At 39.3% G+C, this 27,016-nt stretch overlaps 1 protein-coding gene and 2 non-coding genes across 3 annotated transcripts; 1 reads left to right on the top strand and 2 right to left on the bottom strand.

The window, feature by feature from the left end:
• Positions 1-1,064: 1,064 nt before the first annotated feature.
• st8sia4 (ST8 alpha-N-acetyl-neuraminide alpha-2,8-sialyltransferase 4) lies at positions 1,065-25,767 on the top strand. Its single transcript, XM_026942058.3, has 5 exons — positions 1,065-1,403; positions 8,424-8,555; positions 15,917-16,174; positions 17,839-18,132; positions 22,788-25,767. Exons 1-5 carry the CDS (start codon positions 1,267-1,269, stop codon positions 23,068-23,070), a joined length of 1,104 nt encoding a protein of 367 aa, XP_026797859.3. The 5' UTR covers positions 1,065-1,266; the 3' UTR covers positions 23,071-25,767.
• An 873-nt stretch (positions 25,768-26,640) lies between these two features.
• On the bottom strand, positions 26,641-26,712 carry trnam-cau (transfer RNA methionine (anticodon CAU)). Its single transcript has one exon. It is a non-coding gene; the product is annotated as a tRNA-Met (tRNA).
• Positions 26,713-26,721: 9 nt separating this feature from the next.
• Positions 26,722-26,794, bottom strand: trnar-ccu (transfer RNA arginine (anticodon CCU)). Its single transcript has one exon. It is a non-coding gene; the product is annotated as a tRNA-Arg (tRNA).
• Between the last annotated feature and the right edge of the window lie 222 nt (positions 26,795-27,016).

Here is a 27,016-nt window from a genome sequence, read left to right as displayed (position 1 = left end):
CAAAATATAAGTAAGTATAAGTAAATAAGCAATTAGTAGTGTAATCAAGACAGTAAAAAAAAAATTTCTGAAGATTTCAGTAATGTACACAATATGGCCAAAAGTTTATGGACACCTGACCATCACACCCATATGTGCTTGCTGAACATCTCATTCTGGATTTAGTTCTCCTTTGTTGATATAGTAATTTCCACTCTCCTGAGAAGGCTTTCCATTAGATTTTAGAGCAAATGGCTTTGGGGATTTGTCCATTCAGCCACAAGAGCATTAGTGAGGTCGTGCACTGATGTCGGGTGAGGAGGCCCGGGGTTCAGTTGGCGTTTCAGTTCATCCCTAAGGTGATCAGTGGGTTTGAGGTCAGGGTTCTGTGCAGGACACTTGAGTTCTTCCACTCCAACTTGCATTCATGGACGTCGCTTTGTGCGCAGGAACATCGTCATGCTGGAACATGTTTGGGCCCCTTAGTTCCAGTGAAGGGAAAGTGTAATGCTACAGCATACAGAGATATTCTATACACTTGTGTGCTTTGTGGTAACAGTTTGAGGATGGCCTCTATTTGGGTGTGATGGTCAGGTGTTGACAAACCTTTGGCCATATAGTGTATATAAAGTGATATAATCCATTTCTATTTGTTTGAAACAGTGCACTGTAAGTGTCAGCCATATTGTATCAGCTATGCTTAACATTAGCTGAAGTCTAGATTATGGACCACACTAGTTACAAGTAGAAAAGCACACGTCTCTGTAGGGCTGGGCTGGACACTCCTGCATGAGATTATTTTACACGCGTTTCTCAAAACTGTGTTTATCTGCTTAACACAATAGGTATTCCTTGTCCATTTGTCAATAAAAGACACAAACAGTGCAGAGCTTGCTGCGACTACAGGGCACTTTTCTATCGATTTCTCATTTCGTCTAGCCGCGCTCCTCTCCGTCTGCTCCTGAGCTCCAACTTCAGGGACAAAGAGACACGCCCACGGCGATTCTCATTGGCTTGGCGAGGAAACTAATTTGCATATTCGGGACGGATTGGCTGGTTTAACCATCAGTCTTAAAAAAAAAAAAAAAAAAAAAAAAGCGAGCGCTCGTGGAGTCTGTCTGCAGCTGCTGAGTAAGTAAATGGGTAATGTGTGTGAATGTGTCTGAGCGTGCGTGCGTGTGCGTGTGTGCGTGTGTGTGTGAGTGCGTGTGTGTGCGTGCGTGCGTGCATGAGTGCTACTGAGGAAAAAGGCTCGCGAGTATTACGGTGAAGTGGTCGGTTTAAAGCATGCAGATGGGCTCCGTGTGCGAAATGCGCCTCACGCGGAAACGCTGGACCATTTGCACGATCGGCCTCCTTCTAATCTTCTACAAGACGAAAGAAAGAGCAAGAAGTACCGAGCATCAGGAAGCCCAACTCACAAGGTAGGCGCGACACGTACCGTCCTCCTGCTGGTGATAGAGCCAGCAGTCATACCACATGCTTCCCGCTTTGTTATTCTTCTCTAACGGCTGAAAAGTCAGAGAGATCATTCTGCTTACTGATAAAACATCACCACGTCTGCTTTTCATATCCAGCTCTGAAGTTTATATAGCAATACACACTGTTCTTCCATCCGATCCTCCAGTTTACCCCACTGCCTGTTGGGATGGGATGAGGCTTTATTTCCCTTTGTTCGACCTGAAACTGAATTAATCTTTCCTCATATGATTTACACAAAGATGTCTAGATATTTATCTATATAACTCTTTCTGCTTTCGAGCTCTTTGCAGTCCAATCCGAGCACGTTTTGCTTCATTTATTTCCCTACAGCAGAAACAGAAATAGGCTGAACACTTTACAATACATCAGACTGGCTAAACTGGGCCACTTCCCTCTGCACCTCCTCCAGGATATGTATAACCTCTGATTAAATTTAGAAATCACTTGTCTTTCATTGGATATTATATACTCAGTGTCCCAGTGTGGCTATAAAACTGAAGGGTTTCTACCACAGTCTTCAATAAAACTGTGATACAAGCTGGACATTAAGGTTCCTTAACAAACCATTAACTTCAGCATTAATACACCAGAAGTAATGTAGAAGTAATTGCCAGTTGTATTTTTTTCAAAAAAAAAAAAAAAAAAAGCCAAATACTAAATACATGCATTAAACAATTTTATCCGTGTTTATTCCATCCATAAATAAAAAAGTCCACAACATCGTATATGAACTAATTGAAGCAATTTTTAATTAGCAAAATGTACAAGTGAGCCAGAATTATATGATGATTACAGTATTTACGCCCAGATATCTGAGTTAAGCCGATTATCAACATTTAGCAACGCGTTAATTTATTTTATGCAAATTTATGTGGATGTATTTTTACTCATGGATTGAGTGTATTTAGAAGCATTACTTATGGTGTATTAATGCTGAAGTTTATTTAAAAAAAAAAAAAAAAAACCATAAAACCCCCTTAATGTGAAGCGTTACCCACAGCGCTTGCAACTCATGATCTTCGTAAATCAGAAAGTCCCAGAACTGAAAGCAGAATCAAGTTCCTACTTGTCTTCAAAACATGATATCATTTTTTTTTCACTCACCTGACAGACAGAGGCAATAATATTAGTCACTTAAGATAACACCAGCACTCAGAATAGTTTGAAGTATTTTCCTAAAGTCACAGGATTGATTATATTGATTTTGTTTCAGAGGAGACTAAAAAAAGAGGAAGCTTGACATGCACTTCTCTGCTAGACAACGATGATGAGACATTGTGGTTGTGGTGTGATGTGTTTGTGTGCGTAGGTGATTACGAACAGGGTAATTATGGGACAAAAGGCAGTTCAAAACATGTGGATTCCCCGTGATCAGAAAACAGAAGCAGAACCACAGCAAATGTCTTACACAGCTAGTAAGCTCAGTCAGCCTTGCCAGAATCAGAATTTATCAAAAAAGTCATTTTATTTCTGTTTCTATTTACAAATTAAAAACATTTAACCTGTAAGGACTTTAAAAGCTTCCTTGTGCCTAGTGTTCCCCCAGAAGGCTCTGGATTAACTGTGACACTGATCAGGATAAAGCAGTTACTGAATAAATGAATGCAAACCTTTAACGTCAAATTATGTCCAGATTTTCACAGCAGATCTTACATATTTGAATGTTGGGGTCTGAATTCACCTTTTAGAGCATACAAATTCAATATTGTAAGAAAACCATTTATACATATATATATATGTTTGCATATGTATTCCGATCAGCCATAACATTAAAACCACCTGCCTAATATTGTGTAGGTCCCCCTTGTGCATGGACTCGAGGCATGGACTCCACAAGTTTTCTGAAGGTGTGCTGTGATATCTGACACCAAGACATTAGCAGTATCGCATTTAAGTCCTGTAAGTTGAAGGTGGGGCCTCCATGGATCGGACTTGTTTGTCCAGCACATCCCACAGATGCTCGATCGGATTGAGGTCTGGGGAATTTGGAAGCCAAGTCAACACCTTGAACTCTTTGTCTTGTTCCTCAAACAATTCCTGAACAATTTTTGCACTGTGGCAAGGTGCATTATCCTGCTGAAAGAGACCACTGCCATTAGGGAATACTGTTGCTATGAAGGGGTGTACTTGGTCTGCAGCAATGTTTAAGTAGGTGGTATGTGTCAAAGTAACATCCACATGAATGCCAGGACCCAGGGTTTCCCAGCAGAACATTGCCCAGAGCATCATACTGCCTCTGCCGGCTTGCCTTCTTCCCATAGTGCATCCTGGTGCCATCTCTTCCCCAGGTAAGCGACACACATGCACCCGGGTGCCCACCCAGGCCACCTTCTTCGAATGCTCTGTGGTCCAGTTCTGATGCTCATGTGCCCATTGTAGGCACTTTCGGCGGTGGACAGGGGTCAGCGTGGGCACTCTGACTGGTCTGCGGCTATGCAGCACCATATGCAGCAAGCTGTGATGCACTGTGTGATCTAACACCTTCTGTCATAACCAGCGTTAACGGGCTAGCCTTCGCTTCTCACGTGCATTAATGAGCCTTGGGCGCCCATGACCCTGACGCTAGTTCACCGCTTGTCCTTCCTTGGACCACTTTTGGTAGATACTAACCACTGCCTCCCGGGATTACCCCAAAAGACCTACCGTTTTGGAGGTGCTCTGACCCAGTCATCTAGCCGTCACAGTTTGGCCCTATACAGAGTCGCTCTGATCCTTACGCTTGCCCATTGTTCCTGCTTCCAGCACATCAGCTTTGAGAACTGACTGTTCACTTGCTGCCTAATATATCCTACCCCTTGACAGGTGCCATTGTAATGAGATAATCAATGTTATTCACTTCACCTGTCAGTGGTTTTAATGTTATGGCTGATCGCGTATATAACACACATACACAAATATATATATATATATATATATATATAAAACATACACACACTGACTGTCCACTTTATTCGGAACACTTGCACATTCATGCAGTTATCTATTCAGCTAATCATATGGCAGCAGTGCATTGCAGAAAAGTCATTCAGATTGTTTTGTGCATGCTGAGATGTTTTTCTGCTCACCACGGTTGTAAAGAGTGTTTATTCGAGTTACTATATCCTTCCTGGCCTCTCTTATCAACAAGGCATTTCCACCGACAGAACTGTCGCTCACTCGCTGCTTTTTGTTTTTCGCAACATTCTGTGTGAACTCTAGAGACTGTTGTGTGAAAATCCCAGGAGATGAGCAATTTCTGAAATACTCAAACCAGCCTGTCTGGCACCAGCAACCACAGACATCACACTTTTCCCCATTGTGGTGTTTGATGTTAACATTAACTAAAGCTGTTTACCTGTGTCTGCATGATTTTATGCACTGTGCTCCTGCCACATGATTGATTGATTAGATAACTACATGAATCTGCAGGTATACAGGTGTTCCTAATAAAGTGTATGGTAAGTGTGTGTGTATATGTATGTATGTATGTATGTATTTATATATATATATACATATATATATATATATATATATATATAATAGTGAAATAAATGTATAACAATGGTTTCAATATTGTACAGTTTTTCAAGTAAAGAATAAAACACAACTCTTATAACATGTAACAAAATTAAGGTTAAACATTTAAAAAGTAGAAGATAGAGGTAGTAATTAAAGCATTAGAAAATTCCACACCTCATATTCATGATGAGAAAAAAATAGATGGAGAGAAAAATGCACATTGTCCAGTGAACCAAGACAAATATCCAGAATTATTTGAAATAAAATCTTGAAATCTATTGCTTATGAAATTATCTGTCCAACCTTCTCACGCCAAGGACACTAATCACACAGCTGTTAGTGTTCCATAACTGATGAGCAGCAAGGTTGCCTTTCACTTTATTCATATGCAAGGAAAAGAGAACATAGGAAAACAACACAAGCCTCATTTTATCAGATGATCATTGTGGGCGGTGTATTTTCAAGTCAGTGGTAAGGGATTTAAGAGGCTCCTTGTGTTTTTTATTAACATGACTGAATTGTATACTTTGCTTGGTTTTCCATGTCTTTGTGTTTTGAGAATATGCAAGCCAGTTAAGTGCAGGACAGACAGTGACTGCAAAATGTGTGTACACATCTGTACAGATGTGCTTCAATGCACTCCCACATTTCAGCAGTAAGGCTATGAGCAAAAATGTCGGTTCAGGCCGGCCTGCTTGGCTGTTTACCAAAAATGTAGTTACAGTTTCCTGTAAGAGGTGTGAGCAAGACTATAGAGAAATTTGATGACACATATCAACCAGTAAAATTATCTCAAGATTACTGTACATCACAATCAGGAGTATGAACAGATTCAGATTGTTACTTCCTACCTGCTATTACACAGAAAATATGTTTAACTATGCTTCTCTATGGCACCAAGTATTACTATGTTACATTACAAAACACTGCTACAAATAGTGACTGGTGGTTTAAAGCTCTTAGAATTGTGATGAGTGGCAGAGCAGACAGTATTCCTAGTTACAGTTATACTTATGGACACATTTTTCCAACACTGTTCAATCAACATACTTAATAAGATATAGTCTAAGGTAATTTGGCACACTTGTTATTTTCACAGAGGTGACAGGAAGATCATTTTTCCCAGCTTGACTGTCCATGGCTATCACTGTGTAACTGAAATTATGGGCGTAATTTTATTTAATCCACCTTCAGATATTATTACCATTGGACTTATGTGCCATTATGAATGTCTCTTATAAGGAGACAACAATAAATGCACTGATATTAGTGCATGAGGAGTAAAGGATAACCATCATAACTATTTATTGTAATATGTGACTGTCAGAATAAAACTTACTTAGACATTGTTTATGAATATGAACAAAAGCTGTTGAAAGCTGCTTGTAAAATGGTGACATGGTATCTCCACATGATATTTTGTCAAAACCTTGCATTTCCATACAACATATATTGTGTGAAATAAATGTATAAAAAAGTTTAAATATTGCACTTCTTTCAAGTAAGGAATAAAATACGATGGGTGTGGTTTTATTGGAAATAATCAACAACAATTGATTGTTGTTGAGCACACCCCAAAGTGTCTTAAACGTTTCTTATATTACAGTAATTTGGAGCACTAACAATTTTTTATTCATTAAAAAATCAGCAGCTATATACAGTCATTTCCACACCACCTCTGTTGGAGGCAATAAGACAGTAATGCAGCTAGTTATGTTACTGAGAAACCAAAAAGCCCTCAGTCCTATAGACTTTCTCGTGTCAGAAAACATAAGTTACGGCTTTACCTCTGGCTGTTACAAAACACTGACGCTGGAGACTCCTTACGAAAATGCTATATAAACATCTCCTCACTGAAAACAGTGTCCGCTGTAGTTATCCCTGTGTTACTATAGAAATGCTATCGTGTTTGAACAAGCACAGTTACACTACAGTTAGAGCTGCAGTTACAGAACATTAATCAACAACAGTGTGGTATATAGTAAATTAACAAATGTTAAATTAAAATGATTTCATCTTCTGTGTCATAGATACAAACTTAGTATATAGTAAATATATACTTATAGTATAACTTGCAAACCTGAAGTTGCCCTGCGTTAACCTGACCAAAATTATTTTTAGCATAACACCAATGCTAGCATTTATTAAAAACACTCAATATCTGGAATTTCTCAGATGGTTACAAAACACACTAACAATTGCTGTTTGTTAGAGGACTCATTTGAATGTTCCAGGTTTTTGTATCTTGTCACTATTGCAAATGCCAATACTGTGAAGAATGATTAACCAAGACAATATTTACAGCCTGATTTTAGCAACCACATCAGTACAAAGTGCCAAATTATTTTTTTTAACAGACCTTTCTACTTTTTGAACCTGAATGTACAGCCCTTACATTCGAGGTGAATTTAGAGCCAGGAAATGGCATGTCTTTTCCTTCAAGCATCATGAATTCAGCCTTATATGTCTCTGCCACCATCACATGCACCTTAATGTCTGCTATCATCCACTTGCAGTAACTGATTTTAGGTGTGAACACCCAGGAGCCTGAGAGTCACAGTAAAGGCGTGTGCGAATGCTGGAGGAATAACAGAAGGCCTACAGTCAACAAGTCAATACCTGCTTATGTAAACTAGGAAGTGTTTTCACATATTTTAGTTGTGTGCTGTCTCAGGTGTAAGTTATAAGACTAGCCACATAGATTAACATGATATAAAAAGTAATTTTCTGTGTAGCGTGAAGGAGTACTTCGTGCACTATAAAAGTAATATGCAAATACAAGAGCTGGCATTTTAAAAGATTACCAAAGGTTTGCTGTGGGTGGTAGCTTAGTTACAGACAGTATGCAGTTTCCTGTGGTGTACATATGACTGAACTACTTTAGGCTCTGCTAGAGAACTGTTAGGTATTCTTTGTCATTTTCTGAACCTAGTCGACCTAATTCTCGTTTAGATGAATATATTAGACCTTTTAATTTATTATTTATGTTAAAAGGAACCAAGAGCAGTAAACGAGCAATTGAACAATTTTCTGAACCTCTTTAGTGATGAGTTCTGGATGTGGAACAGGAACAGGATGTGGGTTCTATGTTGGCCCCATCTTCATTGCATTGATTTGCAAGAAAAGCAACAGCTGTGAGATAAGAATATATTATGGGCCTTGAAGTCTAAATGTGAAGTGTGACACATTTAGACATGTCTGTGTAAAGAAAACTGAACAATAATGATAACTGAAAAGCAAATGTGATACGTAACTGTTGTAAACAGTGCTTTCGGAAAAACAGGCGTGGTATTCTCTCATAATGGTGACAATCTTCAGTACTTTGGTATTCAGGAATATTCCTTCCTTTTACCAACAAGACGAAGCAGTAACAAAGTGTAACCTATTCATGTGAATTTCACACCTGATTTACTTCCCCAAGGGAAATTATGTGACTCCAATGTGCTCTTTTGCTATTTTTGCAGAGAGAGTGAAATGAGTACTTCAAGACTAATGGTCAATGGCAGCGAGAAAGTCTTTCACAAGAACCTTCCGGCATATTTGCAGACCACGCAAGAAGGGTGGAAGGTCAATGCTACTCTAGTTGGCCTAATAAGGTGAGTCAAATCTTTCTGAGTGCTGACATTAATGATTATTGAGGTTACCGGCCTTATTTCATGTATTTGCTGGCATTTTAGCGCTAAGTGTTGTCTCTGCTCACAGACACCACTGCTGAACATTTCATCATTGAGTTGTTTGTGAGCAGGGAGGAACAGTGGAAGTGTGCATAACAGCAATACCTAGAGTTCAGTTACTTCATTTAACCACTCTAGCTTGTTCCTTCTGCATGTTAGAAGTAAACAGTGAAAGCCAAAGAAATCTACTTCATGCATTACACTGAATGCATTACAGCTTTACAGTCAACTGCATTATTTTGTGAAGTGAAGTGTAGCCAAGTATGGTGACCCATACTCGGAATTTGTGCTCTGCATTTAACCCATCCAAGTGCACACACACAGTAGTGAACACACACACCGTGAACACCGTGAACACACACCCGGAGCAGTGGGCAGCCTTTTTTGCTGCGGTGCCCGGGGAGCAATTGGGGGTTCGGTGCCTCGCTCAAGGGTCTCACCTCAGTCGTGGTATTGAGGGTGGGAGAGAGCGCTGGTCATTCACTCCCCCCACCTACAATCCCTGCTGGACCTGAGACTCGAACCCATGACTCTAACCATTAGGCCACGACTGCCCCAGTCAGTGTCAGTGTGTCAGTGGTATGGGATATGAAAGGCAATCCACATTATTCATGAATTTGTAGAGATCTGGGAAATGCACAAACCAAGAAGATATGGCTAATTTCATCAGATGACTTAGAAGTCATTAATGGTCGGCCCAGTTACAGCCCTTTGCTTTGTTTCTAACAGTGCAGCAGCTGCCGGCCTACAGCACAAATATTTAAATGCCTTTTGATTGTAAACATAGGCATGGAGGCCAAAAGCTAAGAGAGGTAAGAGAAAGAATTAAAACAGGGCACAGTGCCGATTGTTAGATAAATTGGTCCTTCTGGTTCCTTGTTTCCATCCTCTACGGCGAAGTCTTGCTGGTAAGTGGTGAACTATCACAACAAGAAGTGTGGCTAAGGGGGGATATGTGGTTGGAACCCCCCCCCCCCCCGAAATATTTCCTAGTGCTTATTCATGGGTGGTTAACGTAGACATACAGAGCAGCTGTTCTATTTGTGTCAAATGACATTGTTTTGCACAGTAATTGCACTATAATGATGTTCATAAAAGGTCAACAGAGTCATCCTTAATATTCTATATTTAACCCCTTGACGTCAAAAGAATGCATCCCTTAGTTTTTTTTGTTTATGTTTTTGGGGTTTTTTTTATGACATTTTATTGGTGACAATCTGCCCTGTCATTAACATTATGAATCTTGAAAGACTGGTTAATGGTAGATCATGTCTTAACAATATAATATTATTAATCAATTTTATTTGAGCATATTTCATCATCCCATCTGAAATTAATTCATAGCTACACCCTTGTAGCAAAGTTAGCAGAGGCTAATGGTTTGGTCATTTTAATTCACCGAAAAGTAGTTAGCTAACAGTAATATGTTCTGACATATTGATTTATCTTGTTGTAGCATATTTACATGCCACTATTTGCTTAGCAAAGTCACTCATTGCTTGTTCAGGATTAGTATTAAAGCAGCTTTTTTGTATACTAACTAAACTAGGTAGCTAGATAGTTTAGTAATATTGTGCTCGTTAGGATAGGCTAGTTTTGGCAAAAAAAATTTGATAGTAGCTTTATTTATATGCTAACTAAGTACACAGTGTTCCAGTACCATTATTTGTGTCTGTGTGAATGATGTAGCCATGCTAGTTTTCTGCCTTGCTATGATAGTGTTGGATGTAGGTGTAATAGCCATTAGCTGTAGCTGTAATAGCCATTAGCTGTTTATGAAATATCAAGCTTGTGGGAGTATGCAAATACTTTATTTGGATAGGGAACGTGAGTATGGCCCACATGTAATGCTTGCACAAGGGCACATGGTGACAAAGAGAGATATGACGTGGGTAAAGGTTATAGATTAGGAATACGGTTGTTTGAATTTGTATATATTTCCCAGTGTATATGTTGTGAATGTCTGTTGCCAACCAAGAGACTGACATGTTCTAGGTGTCTGTTGAACAGGACCTGTGTCTTTTATGCTAAGAATAGTGCACAGTGTGGGGCCATGTTTACTCAAAGAAGGAAACATTAAACTGCTGAGATACGAACCAAACACTTTGCTTAAAGTTGCCTGGGTCACACATTTATAAATGTATGCCACTTTGCTTGCGCATATATGCACAGTGTGCTTATTTTATCTCTCAGCCATCACTTTAAATCTGAAAAGATAAGCATAAATGGCTAAACATAGAAAAGATAAATGCAGGCTAAGCATTTTGCTTTCAGCCTGCAAACACATCACTTCTTCATGTCAGCTTAGTGTGAGTGTTATAATAATAATAATAATAATAATAATAATAATAGCTGTTAGCACTGTTGCCTGGCACCTCCAGGGCTGGGGGTTCAAATCCCTCCTCCACCCCATGTGTGCGGAGTTTGCATGTTCTCCCTGTGCTTCGGGGGTACTCCAGTTTCCTCCCCCAGTCCAAAGACATGCATTGTAGGCTGATTGCCATTTTCAAATTGTCCATAGTGGGGGAATGGGTGTATGAGTGTGTGTGTGTATGTGTGTGTGTGTGTGTGTGTGTGTGTGTGATTGCGATGGACTGGCACCCCATCCAGGGTGTCCCCCTGCCTTGTGCCCCGAGTCCCCTGGGATAGGCTCCAGCTGGTATTCCTGTAGGTCTTCAATGGTGACCAAAAATTATTTTCATTCAATGCAGTTCAATCCAATTTTATTCGTATAACCCTTTTAACAATACACAGTGTCACAAAGCAGCTTTACAGAAATCTGGATATAGATTTAGATCCATAATGAGAAAGAAAGAAAGAAACAGTATGAGGCAAGGAAACTCTCCCTGAGACAAAATGAGGAAGAAACGTTTGAGAGGAACCAGACTGAAAAGGGAACCCATCCTCTTCTGGGTCACCAGATAGTGGGATTATAAATCTTTTCAGTATATAGGTAGAAGGTAGAAGAGTAAAGCATAAAGTGTGAAAGGATGTTTGCTGTGAGTGTATTGTGAATAAGAGTCTTGGGATTGACACAGGACAGTCTTTATGATAATAGCATTAGCTTGTAGAAGGTACAAGTCTACACTATTCAGATGTGATTATCCACTGAAGCAAGGGTGAGACTTGGGGATAAACTATTTTTGGGAAGTGCAAGTCATTTGGGTATCCATGTGGGACCATCCGTAGCTCAGAAGGTGAGTCACAAGTGCACAAAGCTCCAGATGAAGAAGTGAGATGAACAGAGCAGCAGTAGAGCATCAGGATGAATCAGGCATGTCTGGAGGGTGAGAGGAGCCACAGCAGTTGGAAGGTGTCAGGATCAGGCACCAGCATCACATCAAGCAGCAGGAGTGCACATACAGCTCGACAGATATTACAGAGAGATCACAGAGCGTTTCAAATTTAGTTCATTCATTTGAACAAAATGAAGGAATTGTGGCACTTTTTGTTTTAGAATACAATTTTTAAATTGCATTTCATTCCTGTTACTGTATTATTAACTAACATTAACGATATGTCTATTAACAGCATTTAAAAAAAAAAAAACTGAGATCAATAGTGTAAGCAAAAAAAACTAAAAACATATGTCCTATGATTATGTACCTAATTAGCAGATTACACATTATAGCAGCGTGTTTAGCAGAAGGTTAAGATAGCACTGCTTTGAGTTCATTTCTTTTCTTATGTTCTTGTTATTTTATTACACTTATTAACTTAAAATACTGTACATAAACCTACTAGTAAGAATTATTTTTTAGCAGACTAGGTTCAGCAGACTTTTATTTTAATGGTTTGTCTGCAAAACTAAAGTGTTATACAAATAAGTAGTCATAATGTTGCTAATCCCAGTGGATTTAGTACCAATTTTACATTTTAGAAATTTGTATATTGGCATTGGCACTGAAAGATATGTAAATGTGTGAAAAACAAAAAACACCCAGTGAGTGTCAGTTTTGTGGACAGAAATGCCTTGTTGATGAGAGAGGTCAGAGGAGAATGGGCAAATATGAGCTGACAGAAAGGGTACAGTAACGTAGCTAGCCACTCTTTACAGCCGTGGTGATCAGAAAAGCATCTCTGTATGCACAACAGCAGAACCCACAGTAGTTTCTATTCCTGTCGTTCTTGTACAGGCTGAAACTGGACAGTTGAAGATTGGGAAAACTTTATCTATTTGTTTTGGGGTTTTTTTTGTTGACAGTTCTGTTTAAACTGTAGAGACGGTTGTGCATAAAATCTGAAGACATCAGCAATTTCTGAAACGCTCAATCTAGACAGCCACAGCATGAGATCCCATTTTTTCCCTGTTCTGATGTTTGATGTGAGCATAAACTGAAGCTGTTGACCTGTATCTGCATGATTTTATGCATTGCGCTGCTGCCACATGATTGACTATTTGGATAACTGCATAAATGAGCAGGTGTACAGATGTTCCTATTAAAGTGGACGGTGAGTGTAACCTGCACACGCATGTGGTTAGTGTTGCGCATCGCTTCAAGTTATGATAAATCTTTTAGTTCGCCTACATTTTGGATTAGCGATGTGGTACCATTGCTACGTTTCAGATCAGGTTGTTTAAATATTATCAATATTTTATTGACCAAATGGGTGAATAGTCTTGATAAATGCTCCATCCTTTCATTTTCTTAGCACATATATTTTTAACTCATAAAGTGATGCATTTCATGTTGCTTGGTTTTGAGCACTCTTGGCGCAGGTGTACTGGCTGCTAATGATTCAGTTTTCTGTAACACTAACCTGTGAATTAAAAAAAAAAACCTTGACTGGTAATTAGCATTTTCTGGAGAATGAGAGTTGAATGCAAATTAATGAGAGACGTTATTTGTCTTTAATTATATGCAGTGGTTTTAGGTGGGTGTTGAAGAAGAGGGTATTATGTTTGGTCCTAGCCACTCGCTTTATCACGTTAAATGACACACACACACACACACATTTCTTTTACTGTCCATGTGAGGACATTCCACTGATATAATTATTAATGTAGATAATTAATGCTGTACATCTGAATCTAAGTCTAACCTTAAACTCAGTAACTAAAAGTAAACATTTGCCTTTTAGTTTTTAATAAAAGCTGCAGTTTTTGCTCATGAGGATCAGCCGCATAGTTAAAACTGTCAGGCATTCCTGTCCTTGTGGGGACATTTGGTCTGCACCAAAATGAAAACAAAAGTGTCTTTCTGCTTTTCTCATATTTTCTCTAATGGCTGTTTCTCCTTTCTGCTGACCCACTCTGCTTTGTAATATTTTGCAATAAGTTCCTCTCACATTGAGGCAGGTGCAATATCTGCTCAGAGGAACAACTGCTCAGAGGAACAACTCTGGCTTCTGTGACACACCAAGTTTGTAAACAGGAAGAAAAAAATTGATGTGGACCAACAACATCTAACCAATCAGAAGAAGAAGGCATCTGCATTTAACACTCGGGCGTTCTAGCCCTAAAGGCGTGTGTGCATGCATTTATACAGTGGCTTTCGGGAGATCACAAAAGGATTGAGATGTATATGTTTAGAGTTTGAATTTAAAAACGGCTAGCTTCGACCAGAATCACTGATCTTTGTGTTGTGTTGTGCCATGAGGTACGTGGCATGATGTAAACTAGAGGTGCTGTGACGTGGCTAAGGCTGATGTAGTGACTCATGCTCAACATGATCTTCTCTCTGGGCATGTTTCACTTGTCGTTCCCCACCCCCTATATCAAACAGAGGATGAACCTGAAGCTAAAAATAAAAGTTGAAAGGCAAAAAGGAAAGATATCACAAAAAAAGATGGGAAAGTGTCATGTAATAGCAGCACCTTGTGCTACAGCGTCTGTAGGACAAGCATTAAAACAAATTTAATTTATCTTAGCATAAAACCAAATTGTCAGATTTTGGCCAGACTCTGTGGTTACTTTTTGCACTTTGTGTCCAAGCGCTGGTACTCCCGGGTTCCAGGTTAAAAACCGCAGGGTGCATAGGACTAAATCTGTGTGTGATTTTCAGGAGAGTGAATTTGACTGGAATGCAAAATGACTGGACCTCAATTCCGTAGTGTGATTATTTGAAACAGCAGGTGAAACCCCAAAATAGACACCACATACTCTAGCTGAATCGCATCCAGTCAGTGGAAGAGTTGGCTAAAATTGACAGGAACTCTCTTAAGACATTAGTGGCATCCTTACCTTAAATTTTTTAAATCCAGCGATCTTATTTTTGCAATCTACTAAAGTCTTGTTTTTGTGATATTATTCGTTACCATTACCTACACTAAATGTCCAAAAGTATGTGGACACCTGACCATCACACCCGTACGTGGGTCACACCCCTCTGTCGGTGTTCACTAAACTGATCTGCGCTCCTATGCCAATGCTATCTGTGACAACAGACAGGTAAATAGCCAAAAGTTGCAGCCAGCCAATGACTTTTGGCCACAAGTAAAGGCTGCATTTATATATTGTATAATCTCATTATCAGTTCCCACATGTGGCAGCAGAAAGAAGCATATTGTAATTACTAAGCGCTGTGTTATCTGCAGTGTGTCATTTGGAAAATGTCAAGTCTTGTTGACACTCGCAGACAGGTGTCTCACACACACTCCCTCATTAGTCGCTTGTAACATCTCATACAGATTGTTAGTGAGATCTGTATCAAATAAATGGAAAGCTTATAGTTGTTCTGACTAGGACTCATGCTTGGGGTTTACATTTAAAATGTACACTGAAAATGTCCTGAAGCGTTCAGTGTGTTTATTAGATAAACACAGCATTGTAATGTTTGTAATTTAGAGCAGAGCAATACAGTAACATGCATAAATTTGCACCCCTGCCAGAGCTCTTCCACATTTTGTAGTGTTACAACCTGGAAGCTAAATGGATTTAACTGGGATTATATTTCATGAGGCTACACAAAATATCCTATAATACTATAGGATAACTACAGTTTGCAAAATTATTTACAATAAAAAAACTTAAAAGTTGTGATTGCATAAGTATTCGCCCCCATTGCTGTGAAACCCATAAATTAGTTCTGATGTAATCAGAAGTCACATATTTAGATGAATGAAGTTCAGCTATGTGCAGTTAAAGTGTCACATGATCTCATTGTAAATACACCTGTTCCTGGAAGACCCCAGTTTTAAAGTTCCAAGGAGGTATCAAAACAAGTCCAGGACAAAGTTCTGGAAAATACTTATTCAGGGCACTCTATTTCATTTAAGCACCAATGAACTTTTCTTGATCTTGGAACACAGCCAGTCCTGATGTGCTTTTGTTCAATTACAAGGAAGGACATCCTCCGCTTCTTGGATGCAGAGAGGGACGTGTCCGTGATCAAGAGCAGCTTTAAACCTGGTGACACCATCCACTACGTTCTGGACCGACGCAGGACGCTGAACGTCTCACACACTCTGCACAGCCTGCTTCCTGAGGTCTCACCTCTCAAGAACAAAAGGTTCAAGACATGCGCTGTGGTGGGCAACTCTGGTGTGCTTCTCAAGAGCGGATGTGGGAAGGAGATAGACAGCCATGATTTTGTTATACGGTAATTTCCTTTAGCTTTTATTCAATTAGGCAGGTATTGAGCTCTGTCCCTGATGACCAAGACACCAGAGTGCTGACTGGTAAAAGCTTGTCTGAAAATGTCTCTGCCAGGCTGCTGCTAGAGATCACTTAAGCATCATTTTAACATACCTCTGCTGAGCTGTTAATTTATTACCACTGTAGCTGGCATAATCAAATGAATCTGCTTTCATCCAGTCTTCAGGAGAAATGGATTGAAGCCAGAGAGTTGTCAGAGTAGTCCAAACTTTCATATTCGAGTTTTTTTTCTCGCAGTTCTTTTCCTTCACACAGTAGTAATACAAGGCTTATATAATAAAAGCCCAGACTGCACTTCCTTTCTTAAAATGGCTCTTATTTGAGGTTGTTTGCTTAAATCTGGATGGAATCCATGTAGCACAATGTTTTGCTACTCACCCAAGTGCTTCATTAAAATCTAATAGCAGCGTCTATGTTATGATGCTATGATATAATAAAGAGCAGAACATAAAGAAGTGCTATTTTTGGCCAGTTTAAGATTACCTGGAGAATATGTCTTTGTAAAAAGCAATGTTGCTGCGTTGCCAGTGTTGCTGGGATAGGCTCCAGATTTACTGTGACTTTAACGAGGATAGAGCCTTTAGTGAAGATGAATGTATAAATATGGGATTAAATTAAAGGCTATCCTGGGAACGCTGGAGCTGTGAAGCAGCAACACTGCTTTTTAAAAAGCTATATTATCCAGGCAATCTGAAACTGGCCAAAAACCCAGTTTCGTTGTACCCAGTTTCAGTGTACTTGTGCAATGGCAATAAAGATGTTCTAAAAAGCTATTTCTCTCCCTCAAATCCCACTGGCACTTGAATTAAAATAATTAAAATAGTTGCTACCACAGCTTGGTCAGAAAGTGGTGTTTAATTTTATATAACAGTTATATAGCTCTGACAAAATTAAAAGAAATAAAATAATTTCTCTCATGGCTTGGGCAGAAGGTGTTGATTAATTTTCTATAACAGCAGCTCTAACGTTAATGCTGGCTATAATTCAAATCACACGTTTAAATTAATGTTCTCGCTTTAATACGTTATCATTTCTATAGTAACAACTTACACAGACTTGTATGGCAGGAACTCTATATAATCGAAGTCTAATAATAAACAATTCTTTTTTTCTTTTAAAAATGGATTGTTTTTTTAACAAATAAAACATAGAATCTTTGATATGGTGATGAGCATATATGGAAGGAGTCTCCAGTGTCAGTGCTTTTGTAACATGCAGAGGTAAAGCTGTATCTTTAAGTTTTCAGCCACGGCAGATTCTTTCCTTAAAATGCTTGAAATGCTAAACAGAAGCAGAAAATCTAAAATTGCCTTATGTTGATGAGATCTATGTATATTGTATAAAAGTTTAGTTAATAAAACAATGAATTAATGTGATTTCAAACTTGCTACACGCATTCGTGTTTAGAAAGGCTGTTACGTATGAAATAGTATCAGTGTGATGTTCAGGTGTCGTCAAACTCCTCTAAAGCCTGTAGTTTCATGATGTGTCACACCTCTTTTTTTCTCAGTGCAGAAAAAGACTTCTTTATGACTGAAGCCCTGTAGGCAGCCTGAAGGCCTTTCATTTTGGCTCTAACATTTGTCTTTCCCTGCGGCTGTGGCACAGATGTAACCTCGCTCCCCTGGCTGAGTTCGCTGAGGATGTGGGTTTAAGGTCAGACTTCACCACCATGAACCCGTCTGTCATTCAGCGTGTGTACGGCGGTCTGTTGAACGAGACGGTGCGTGAGCTCTTCGTGCAGCGTTTGAGTCTGTTGAATGACAGCGTCCTGTGGATTCCAGCCTTCATGGTGAAGGGAGGAGAGAAGCACGTGGAGGGTGTCAACGAGCTCATCCTCAAGAGGAAGCTTCCGGTGCGCATGGCCTACCCCTCCCTCCGCCTGGTCCATGCTGTTAGAGGGTGAGTCACATGATATGTTAAGAGATGCTCTATTGCTTTAATTTAATCCCAGTCATTGTGCAGGCAATGGATATCAGCACTGCTAACATCTTTTACTTGTATAGTGAATGGGGATGTTAGTGGCTGAAGCTGTTAGCATGTCCACTATTAGCGTATGTGTGTATGCATTATCTTCAACATAGTTTCATCTTTGTTATGACCTTCTATAACATGTTACAGTTCTACAGCTAGGAAATAGCTGACTGTTCCCATTGAGTTCAAGCTCTGTACTGTCATATGGACAGAGTAGCAGGTTGCACTGTACAAGGAACTTTTTACTTTCCATGCTCTTCCCTTGGTACTAATAGTATTAAAAAATATGAAAGTACAGTGAAGAAATGTGGCTATGCAGGGCTTTACAAACTATAAGTACATTATGTACAATATGAAATCTCACATTTCTCTATACAAGGTCAGTTTAATTATGTGGCAATAACTGGCACTATTGTGTGAGTGTGCTTTTTTTGTTTTTTTTTTTTTCTTCACCCACCAACCTCTTCCCTATCACACCACAGCTACCATCCAGGGAGGGTGAAGGCTAACCTGCTTCATTCGAGTCACTTGAACCCAGCCAACTGCACCTTTTCAAACCGCTGCTCAAGCAGCATCACAGGGCAGCATAAAACACTCAAAAAAGGAGGAAAGCGCAATCTGCCCTCTTCCGCATACATGACACCTACGATTGGCTACAATTAATACACATAATTTCACTGTATTGTCCATAATACAAACCAACAAAACAAAAATAATACCTATAGTAAATGCCCATAATGCATGTTTGGTTCACTTCCTACAGTCTGGTCGATTCAGGGCCGAATTACCTTCTCACTGCAATCAGACTGCGCTAGAGTTAGCTTGGAACCGGAACTAGACTATCTCACTCAGACAGTCTGAGACTGGTTGTTATTTCTCTGTTCTCACCCGCTTAAAACAACCACACTGAGGGGAGAAACTCACCATAGTCTGATACAAATGGACTAAATGCTGTGTATGTGAGAGCACCCTACAGGTGCTGCTAGTATCTGTGTAATCTATTTTGTCAGCAGGATAATTTAAGACAAGATGTTTACAGAGGATTTTGTCAAACACCACTTTAAAGCTTTGCATGAGACTATTTTGTTTGGTGTGATAACACTTCATAATTTGTTTCAAATCCTTGCATGCGAGTTCACCCTAACACTTTCAACTGCATCTCAGGAATCCTGGAAATATCTGTGCAAACATTTTAAGTAGCCAGTCTGAGAGAGAGAGAGAGAGCGAGAGAGAGAGAGAGAGAGGAATTTGACAGCTGAAATTGGCCTGGAAGCAGAGATGCCAGTGGAGTAGATACGTGATTGCTCTGGCTTGTGTGGAAAAAAAAAAAGAGATCACCTAGTGGCAAAAATTCTTGAGCTGTTGTGTAAATGTATCACAGAAGTCTTTAGCTTTAGGATACACATCAAACATCCCAGCACAATGATACACTTCATCATTAAGTCTCTGGATGCTTTAGTTTTCGCTCAAATCAGCAGAATCAAAAGTACAGACATTGTTTGAAGACACAAGAAAGGTTCATCCATCAGAAGAAATTGGCATGAAGCCCAGGCCTGGCAATATTCGCTAGAAGAGAGCCCAGAGCTCCTGAATCCCGATTGTCATTTCCTGAAATGAAAAATAGCCTGCAGGCTGCCACCTGTGGCGCGTGTTTGCAAAGGCAGCACTCAGCGGGTATGCAAAGACAACCCAGTGATTACACAAGAGCCTGCCGCTAAGTGCTCTTAATCTTCTGATTTCAAACTACGCAGCTTTGTAGTTTTAAATACTATTTTCATTTAGAATTCAGTGAAGAAGAGGGGAGGACTAATTCTGATGAAACTGTGTGATCATACGTTCAGTCTTTCATCATGCCTCACTCTTAAAAGATTCATGGGCAGAGAGTAATTCAAGTATAATTTTCTTACATTAGTTTGCATGAGACTAAGGCTACTCTGACCTGTTAGGCACATTCACTCTCCTAAAGAACTCTCTGATTGTCTTAGGCAGTCTATTCAAATCCTTCACCATGTTTTGGCCAGTGGTTATTCATCAAGAGGTGCTTGTTTTGGCCTTGTGTTTGTGAAGAGGACATCAGATGTTCTTGTGAGTTACCATGGCAGCCAGGCCCCTTTTTTCTTTTTAATGACACCTTCAGACTGGCCTGCATCAGTGCTAAATATAGGCTTCTGAGAGGGGGAAATGGCTTTCAGTCAGGGCGTCTGAACCTGGAGGCCAGATTGAATCGACTACTTAAAGGGTATTTAAAGTTCTCATCAATTATGCTAAACAATGAAGATAAACATTTGAAACAGTTGAAAGTTCCACAAGGAAGTGCTGAATAGGAATATAACCATCGGTTGGTTTTAAACTAAAGCCAAGACTAGCTGTGAGTTGATTCTCACTAAGGCCAGGTTCAAACGTAACTAATTGACACAAAGAGGTGTAACACATCTGTCTAGTGCTTCAAATATCCATATCTATATTGGATTTAAATCCAAAGTGGGCGTGTCCTAAATGTGAAGGGTTTTTTTGGTTTGTGTGTGGGGTTTTTTTTGTGGGGGTTTTTTTTTTGGCACTTTTGTTTAAACACTGAAAACACTGTCAGCATGGTCTGTGAATTCTGGCTCTATACAGTGCCTCCAGTTATTAATTTGTTTATACCTGCGATATTGTCTAACAAATTTAGCTGGTTCTATTTTCCAAAACTTAAACAAAGTTTAAATTAGTAGCCTAATTTAAAGTGCCATGACCCTGACCAGACAGTTACTAAGAATGAATAAATGAAGGCTGTACAACTTTATTAATGAATGTGGTTTTTGTTTGCTTCATATCTGACCTTGCTCGTGCCCTCAGGAAAGAAAAAAACCTCCCGCTTGATTGACTTTTTTTGTGTCCCATGGAATCCCAGTCCCGCTGCACAGCTCTAGACTCAACCAGATGCCCCGTGAACATTTCCGACGAGATTTCTAAACATTCTAAAAATTCAGAATAATATATTCATATTCAGTTGGTATACCATCTGCATAATATGTTGTAATCCTTTTTTGTCTTCAAAACGCCTTATGATCAAAGTGCTGTATTGTCTATGACCTGGCCTCTTTTTTAATTCAGTGCTGATTAAAAACCTGCTAAAGCCTTCACCTATTAAAATGCAAGGTACATACTGGCAATTTCAGATTTGCATGCATGGCAGCAGACGGCCAGGTTTTTGCATGATAATGCCCTCGGCACAGAGCCGGTAGAGCATTACATCATTAAGACAGGCAAATTATAGCCTAATTTGCCATTCAATTACATCCCAACCAAAATTATATCTTGCAATATCTATTTCGATTAGACTCTTGTGAGTTTACTAAAGAATGGCAGCTAGTTTAGCATAGCTTTTGGATGGGCTACTTAGGTTTGAATGATTACACAGAATTCTGCTTACCCAAGCATTGTTCCAACCTGCTGTTCTTTGCAACAGCATAGAGGTCATGTGTTTTACATGCACCGGTGCACGTTACGGAACCTGATTGGGCAGTTAGTATGTCTTTAGAATTTTCCCCCCATTTTCTCCCCAATTTGGTCAGTGCCAGTTCTCACCCACCAGCCAGCTCTCCTCATCACACAACAGCTACCAGCTGGGGAAAGTGAAGTCTAACCCGTATTTCCTCTGTGTTCTTTCACATCTTTCCAAACTGCTGCTCATTCTGTCTGCCCTCTTCCACATACATGAGCTCTCAGATGCCCATGATTGGCTAGTGTCACTGTGATTGACAGGAGAGAGATCATGACCAATATCTCCCTCTTTTCTGTTGCACCACTTGTTGCACCACTTGGAAGTCCTTGCTTCGCTAGGAATTTACAAAGCCCCTTAAGCCCTGTCATTTAGTTGCCTTATTGGTTTACCATTTTGGGGATGTTTCATTCTCTCTCTCGCAATCCAGTGTTTTAGCGGTTTTACTGATGTGGAAAGATGCTACCCCTCCATTTTATGATCCCTAGCTAGATAAAGTAGCCTGTTTTCTCTACTTTGAGAAAATATGGGTGGGTTGAGCATGAGTAAGGACTTGGTAGGGTAATAAGCATGTACTTACAGGCTGTCTGGAAATTATAATAAATAATAAATAATATAATTATATAATTGATACCAAATAAAAAATTTATACCAAAGTGATACTAACTAACAAACACAAACAGAATTACCAGTTATGGAAATTCAAACACACAAACCCCAGGTTTCCTTCTAAAAGTAACAAAGTTGCAAACATTCACAATGATCACCAGTAGTGATGAGCGAACCTTCCAGGTGATAATCCAGTAGCTGCCATGTGGGCCACAACATGTCCACATCAGTGCTTTCTATAGCAGAACTTCATGTGTTTCTCTGTAAAATGGGACAGTCCCAGTTTTTCTATACCTCATGGTTGACTTTTTATATTGGATAAAATTTAGATAAAGATCATTTATGGACACCATGTATATGTTTTCAATTAAATTACGGTTCTGCGGTTTGTAATTATATCTTTCCTGTGAAAAACTGAATAAAGAAGACATTCAGAAAAGCAACCCAAATGATGAAACATGTTTATTAATATCGATATATATTTGTTTCTCAGGTACTGGCTCACAAACAAGGTAAATATCAAGCGTCCCAGCACCGGATTGCTGATGTACACCATGGCCACGCGTTTCTGCGATGAGATCCACTTGTACGGATTTTGGCCATTCCCAAAAGACGCCAGTGGAAATCCAGTGAAGTATCATTACTACGACATGCTCAAGTACCGATACTTCTCCAACGCAAGTCCTCACCGGATGCCACTTGAGTTCAAGACATTAAAAATGTTACACAGCAAAGGGGCACTAAAGCTGACAACGTCTAAATGTAGACAAGCTTGACTGATTGGAAAGACAGATGATGCAGTTGAATGACAGAAACCCCCAGTCGAATCCTTTGAAGCTGAACTGAACGTGCCTTGAGTTGAATATTTCAAAGGCACTATCTGCAGAATCGAAAATGCTTCAGAATGCTCTATCATATTTCAGTAATTCAATTCCCCAATTCACTGGTGAACTGTAAAAGAGCTCTTGAGCTACAGATACCTTGCAATAGTATGACTGGTGAGTTAAGCCTCATTGGTTGTTTTACACATGAATACTGTTTGGTTGTTCTCAGTGACTTCATCTAAAATGAGTAGCATCCTTACTACGGGAAAGTTACTGTAACGTCTTATCGGTCCCAAAGATCTTAATGTTCCTTGAGAGATTGTAATGTTTTTTCAGTGCTGTAATTTTTAGGAGCTAGAGGCCTTTGTGCAAATTAGTGCAAATTATTTTTATATGAATGTAGGTCATACAGTGCTTACATGTTCAATTTGCTGTGTTGAAGATGTCACTAATTTTTTAAGCCATTTCAAGCCTCGATGATGTAATATACTGTAAGTCTGAATGGTAGTACCACTTGTGTAAATAATGCATAGTTTGTTACATAGAAAGGTAGGCTGGTGATTGTGTTGATTGAATGTACCATATATTTATTGAGCCTGAATATTGGAATATAACATCTCTCAGCTGATTTCATTTCTTCCTTATGTTATTTTAAGGCCTGGATATACTGAGCTATTCATCAGGTATTGCAGTTTAGTTTGTTTGTCATTGAACTGTGATGTCCTGTGTTTTTATTGTATCGTTCAGTGTATTGTTGTCACAGTGTCAGGGTTTCACGGTTAGCTGTGGTTACCTTACCTTACCTAAGTGACTTTTTCAAAATACAGATTTTCCACACAGACACTTTTTATTTCAGTTTCTAATGACAAAGTGATAAATACTTAATGATATAAGAGATTTTAAGGAAAAGTTCCTAGCACAGGTAGACTATGTTCATGTCATAATCATGTGACCTACTAATAATCAAGCTTAACTTCCACGGTCACAAATCCTACAACAAGCGCTTATAATAAAGATTGAATAGAAAGATCGAATAAATGAATATTGAATTAAAATGAGGTATATATAGCACACATGGAATTTTTAATGTGACGGCTATGCATACATAATGGAAGGGAAGACTCTCCCTTATCTGTGATTCATACAGAGATCGCTTATCCTATGCGAATCGATCATGATTAGTACAGACATCCTCTGGCAACATTACTTAGCAGACGTGCGGAGATCTTATCCTGCAGAAAGAAGAAAAATTAGGACATCGTTCCTATTTGTTTCCTTTTGGCTTTTGTTATGTAAAAAAGGATGTGCAAAGATTCAGTAGTAAATATTTCCTTTGATTTTCACCATCGTTAAATGCTGATTATTACCGTGATAACTGTGATATTTTTAGACAAGGTAATCATACCTTGAAAATTTCAAACCGGAGCACCCCAACTTCAATACATTACATATTTCGACTCCTTTTGTTTAACGCGAATGTGTAACATTACCATATCATTTGCGCATTTACTCATTATAGTGAATGTTGCTGTTGTACACCATGTATGCTGTATATATGCTCAGTGGTTCCAGGCCTTTGGTGCTTCTCCAGTTTCTCTCTCTGACATTCTAATGACTTTTCGCTACCTGTAGCACTGTACATATGTAAGAATGTAAAGACATTTTCACCAGTTTTCAACAGAAATGTACTACTTCACACTGACTGAATATTGTAATGTATTTCATGCACTGTATTGGGGTTGGTCACAGTTATGGGCTTATTTCCTAGAATGTTGTTAATGTCACATATTTTTACAAATTGTTTTTGGTTACGAATAATTTTGGTTTGCAGTGTTTTGGCATCTGGTTGTTTTGCGAAGATTGCTGGGAGCAAAGATCTTTAAAAATGCCTTTAATTGTTACAGTCTGCCTGGTATTCTGTCTCTTAGTATGTACCTGTAGCAAGCAGTGTTGGCCAATAGCTAAACACTCAGCAGTCGCAATAATGGAAAAGAGATCTATTCAAAAACCAATAACTAGGAATATTAAATGGTGTTTCTCAGTCTGTCCTGAGAAATGTCTGATTCAATTGATTAACTCAACAAAAGAGATTAGCGCCCAAAAGGTGCTCTTTATGTGTTTACAGATTATGGCACAAGCTTGTCAAGCACTATGTGAAGACCAACTGTGTTAAGGCCAGTGGTACACTGGGGATTTATTTGGCAAATGCACATTAATCCTTGTTCAAATATGTTCAGATTTGTTCAGTAAAAGGATGGTTGGTTAAATAAAAGGCTAAGGTCCCTCAAGAATGGGGTCTGATGAGTAGAACCATGTATTATGTGGATATACTGTGTATAGTTCTGTGGTATGTCCTAGCAATACTGTACTGCCTGGTATTTGAAACTATAGGCCATGTATCATACTATTTATTGTTTGAGGAAACTGCTGTTGTTTTCCCATTCAGGATTTTCATTTTGTCAGTAATTTATATTGTAATTTTTTTGTAAAGATGTTGAATGTGATAGATCATTTTTAGACAGTTTGATACTTGTTTTGCTAAAATTGCAGCTTTAATCTGAGTTCACTTTTTTCAAAACCAAATTTCTATGTTTGTAGAAATTTTAGAAAAGGAAATAAAATACACTGATCCCATCTCTGTTTTAAGTATTTCAGTATTTCAGTGTTGTTTTTATGCTTTCTATGATTATATTCTGTTTTCAGGCAATGTTGATGCTAATAGGCAGACCCGTTCTGTGTTGGTTGACAAGATGATGTCAGATGGTGGCATATTTCCAGCCTCTTTTTCTTCCCTGCTACAAATTAGACTAGACTAATCCCACGCTTCATTCAGCAGCCTGTTGGATATGGCCTACTTAATGTGTCATCTGTTGTGATATTCTGCTGTATAAGGTGTGGAGGTAGGGATGGGCAAGTTGAGCCACTTCCTGGGAAGTAATCAAGAACTTTCATGTCTTGTTGAAAACAGATAATGAATATATTCAGGTGAAAAATTTCACAAATGCACCACACTCACTCCAGATGGGACTCGAACCCACAATCACTGGCTTAGGAGGCCAGTGCCATAGCCTTATAGTTTGCTTTACTTATGCGGAATTTGATTTTTTAGGATGGTAGGTCTATGAATAAATCCTCCTGAATAATGGCTTATTACGTTTAGCCTTACTTAGAGTAGAAAGAATTGGAAACTGTCTACTGATAAATGTCAAGGAAGTACTTCACTGTTCACAGGATGCATCTTCACTGTAAATGAAAAGATCAACATTTTTGACCTTCTTTGTGTTAGAGGCATTAAAACCCAACCACACACCCACACCCACACACACACAGAGACAGAGAGAGCAAACTCATGGCCACATAATTCAGAACCAAAGTTGACGAGTAAGAATTTTGAATTGAGGAGGTGTTTTCCTTGTTTTTCCAGGTTGGAGTCTGGGAATTACAAGTCACGACTGTCAGGTAAATGCACCAAACAACTACCCAGGCCTTCTTTGTGTTAGAGGCATTAAAATCCAATGTTCTTAGCAGAGGATGGTTTCGATCCATCGACCTCTGGGTTATGGGCCCAGCACGCTTCCGCTGCGCCACTCTGCTAACCACACTCACCCCAGATGGGACTCGAACCCACAATCCCTGGCTTAGGAGGCCAGTGCCTTATCCATTAGGCCACTGGGGCTTATATGCAAAAGGCTGGGCGCGCGCGCGCACACACACACACACACACACACACACACACACACACACACACACACACACACACACACACACACACACACACACACACACACACACACACACACACACACACACACACACACACACACACACACACACACACACACACACACACACACACACACACACACACACACACACACACACACACACACACACACAC

This window comes from Pangasianodon hypophthalmus, chromosome 17 (genome assembly GCF_027358585.1).
Source record: "Pangasianodon hypophthalmus isolate fPanHyp1 chromosome 17, fPanHyp1.pri, whole genome shotgun sequence".
NCBI classification, from domain to species: Eukaryota; Metazoa; Chordata; class Actinopteri; order Siluriformes; family Pangasiidae; genus Pangasianodon; species Pangasianodon hypophthalmus.
The sequence above is the reverse complement of the archived record's forward strand: the minus strand, read 5'-3'. Positions and strand labels throughout refer to the sequence as shown.

Excerpts from the sequence above, each read along its gene's own strand:
- st8sia4 (XM_026942058.3), top strand. The coding sequence starts at position 1,267 with ATGCAGATGGGCTCCGTGTGCGAAATGCGCCTCACGCGGAAACGCTGG. Across the intron at positions 1,404-8,423 it reads CAGGAAGCCCAACTCACAAG|AGAGAGTGAAATGAGTACTT; the intron begins GTAGGCGCGACA and ends CTATTTTTGCAG. Across the intron at positions 16,175-17,838 it reads AGCCATGATTTTGTTATACG|ATGTAACCTCGCTCCCCTGG; the intron begins GTAATTTCCTTT and ends GCTGTGGCACAG.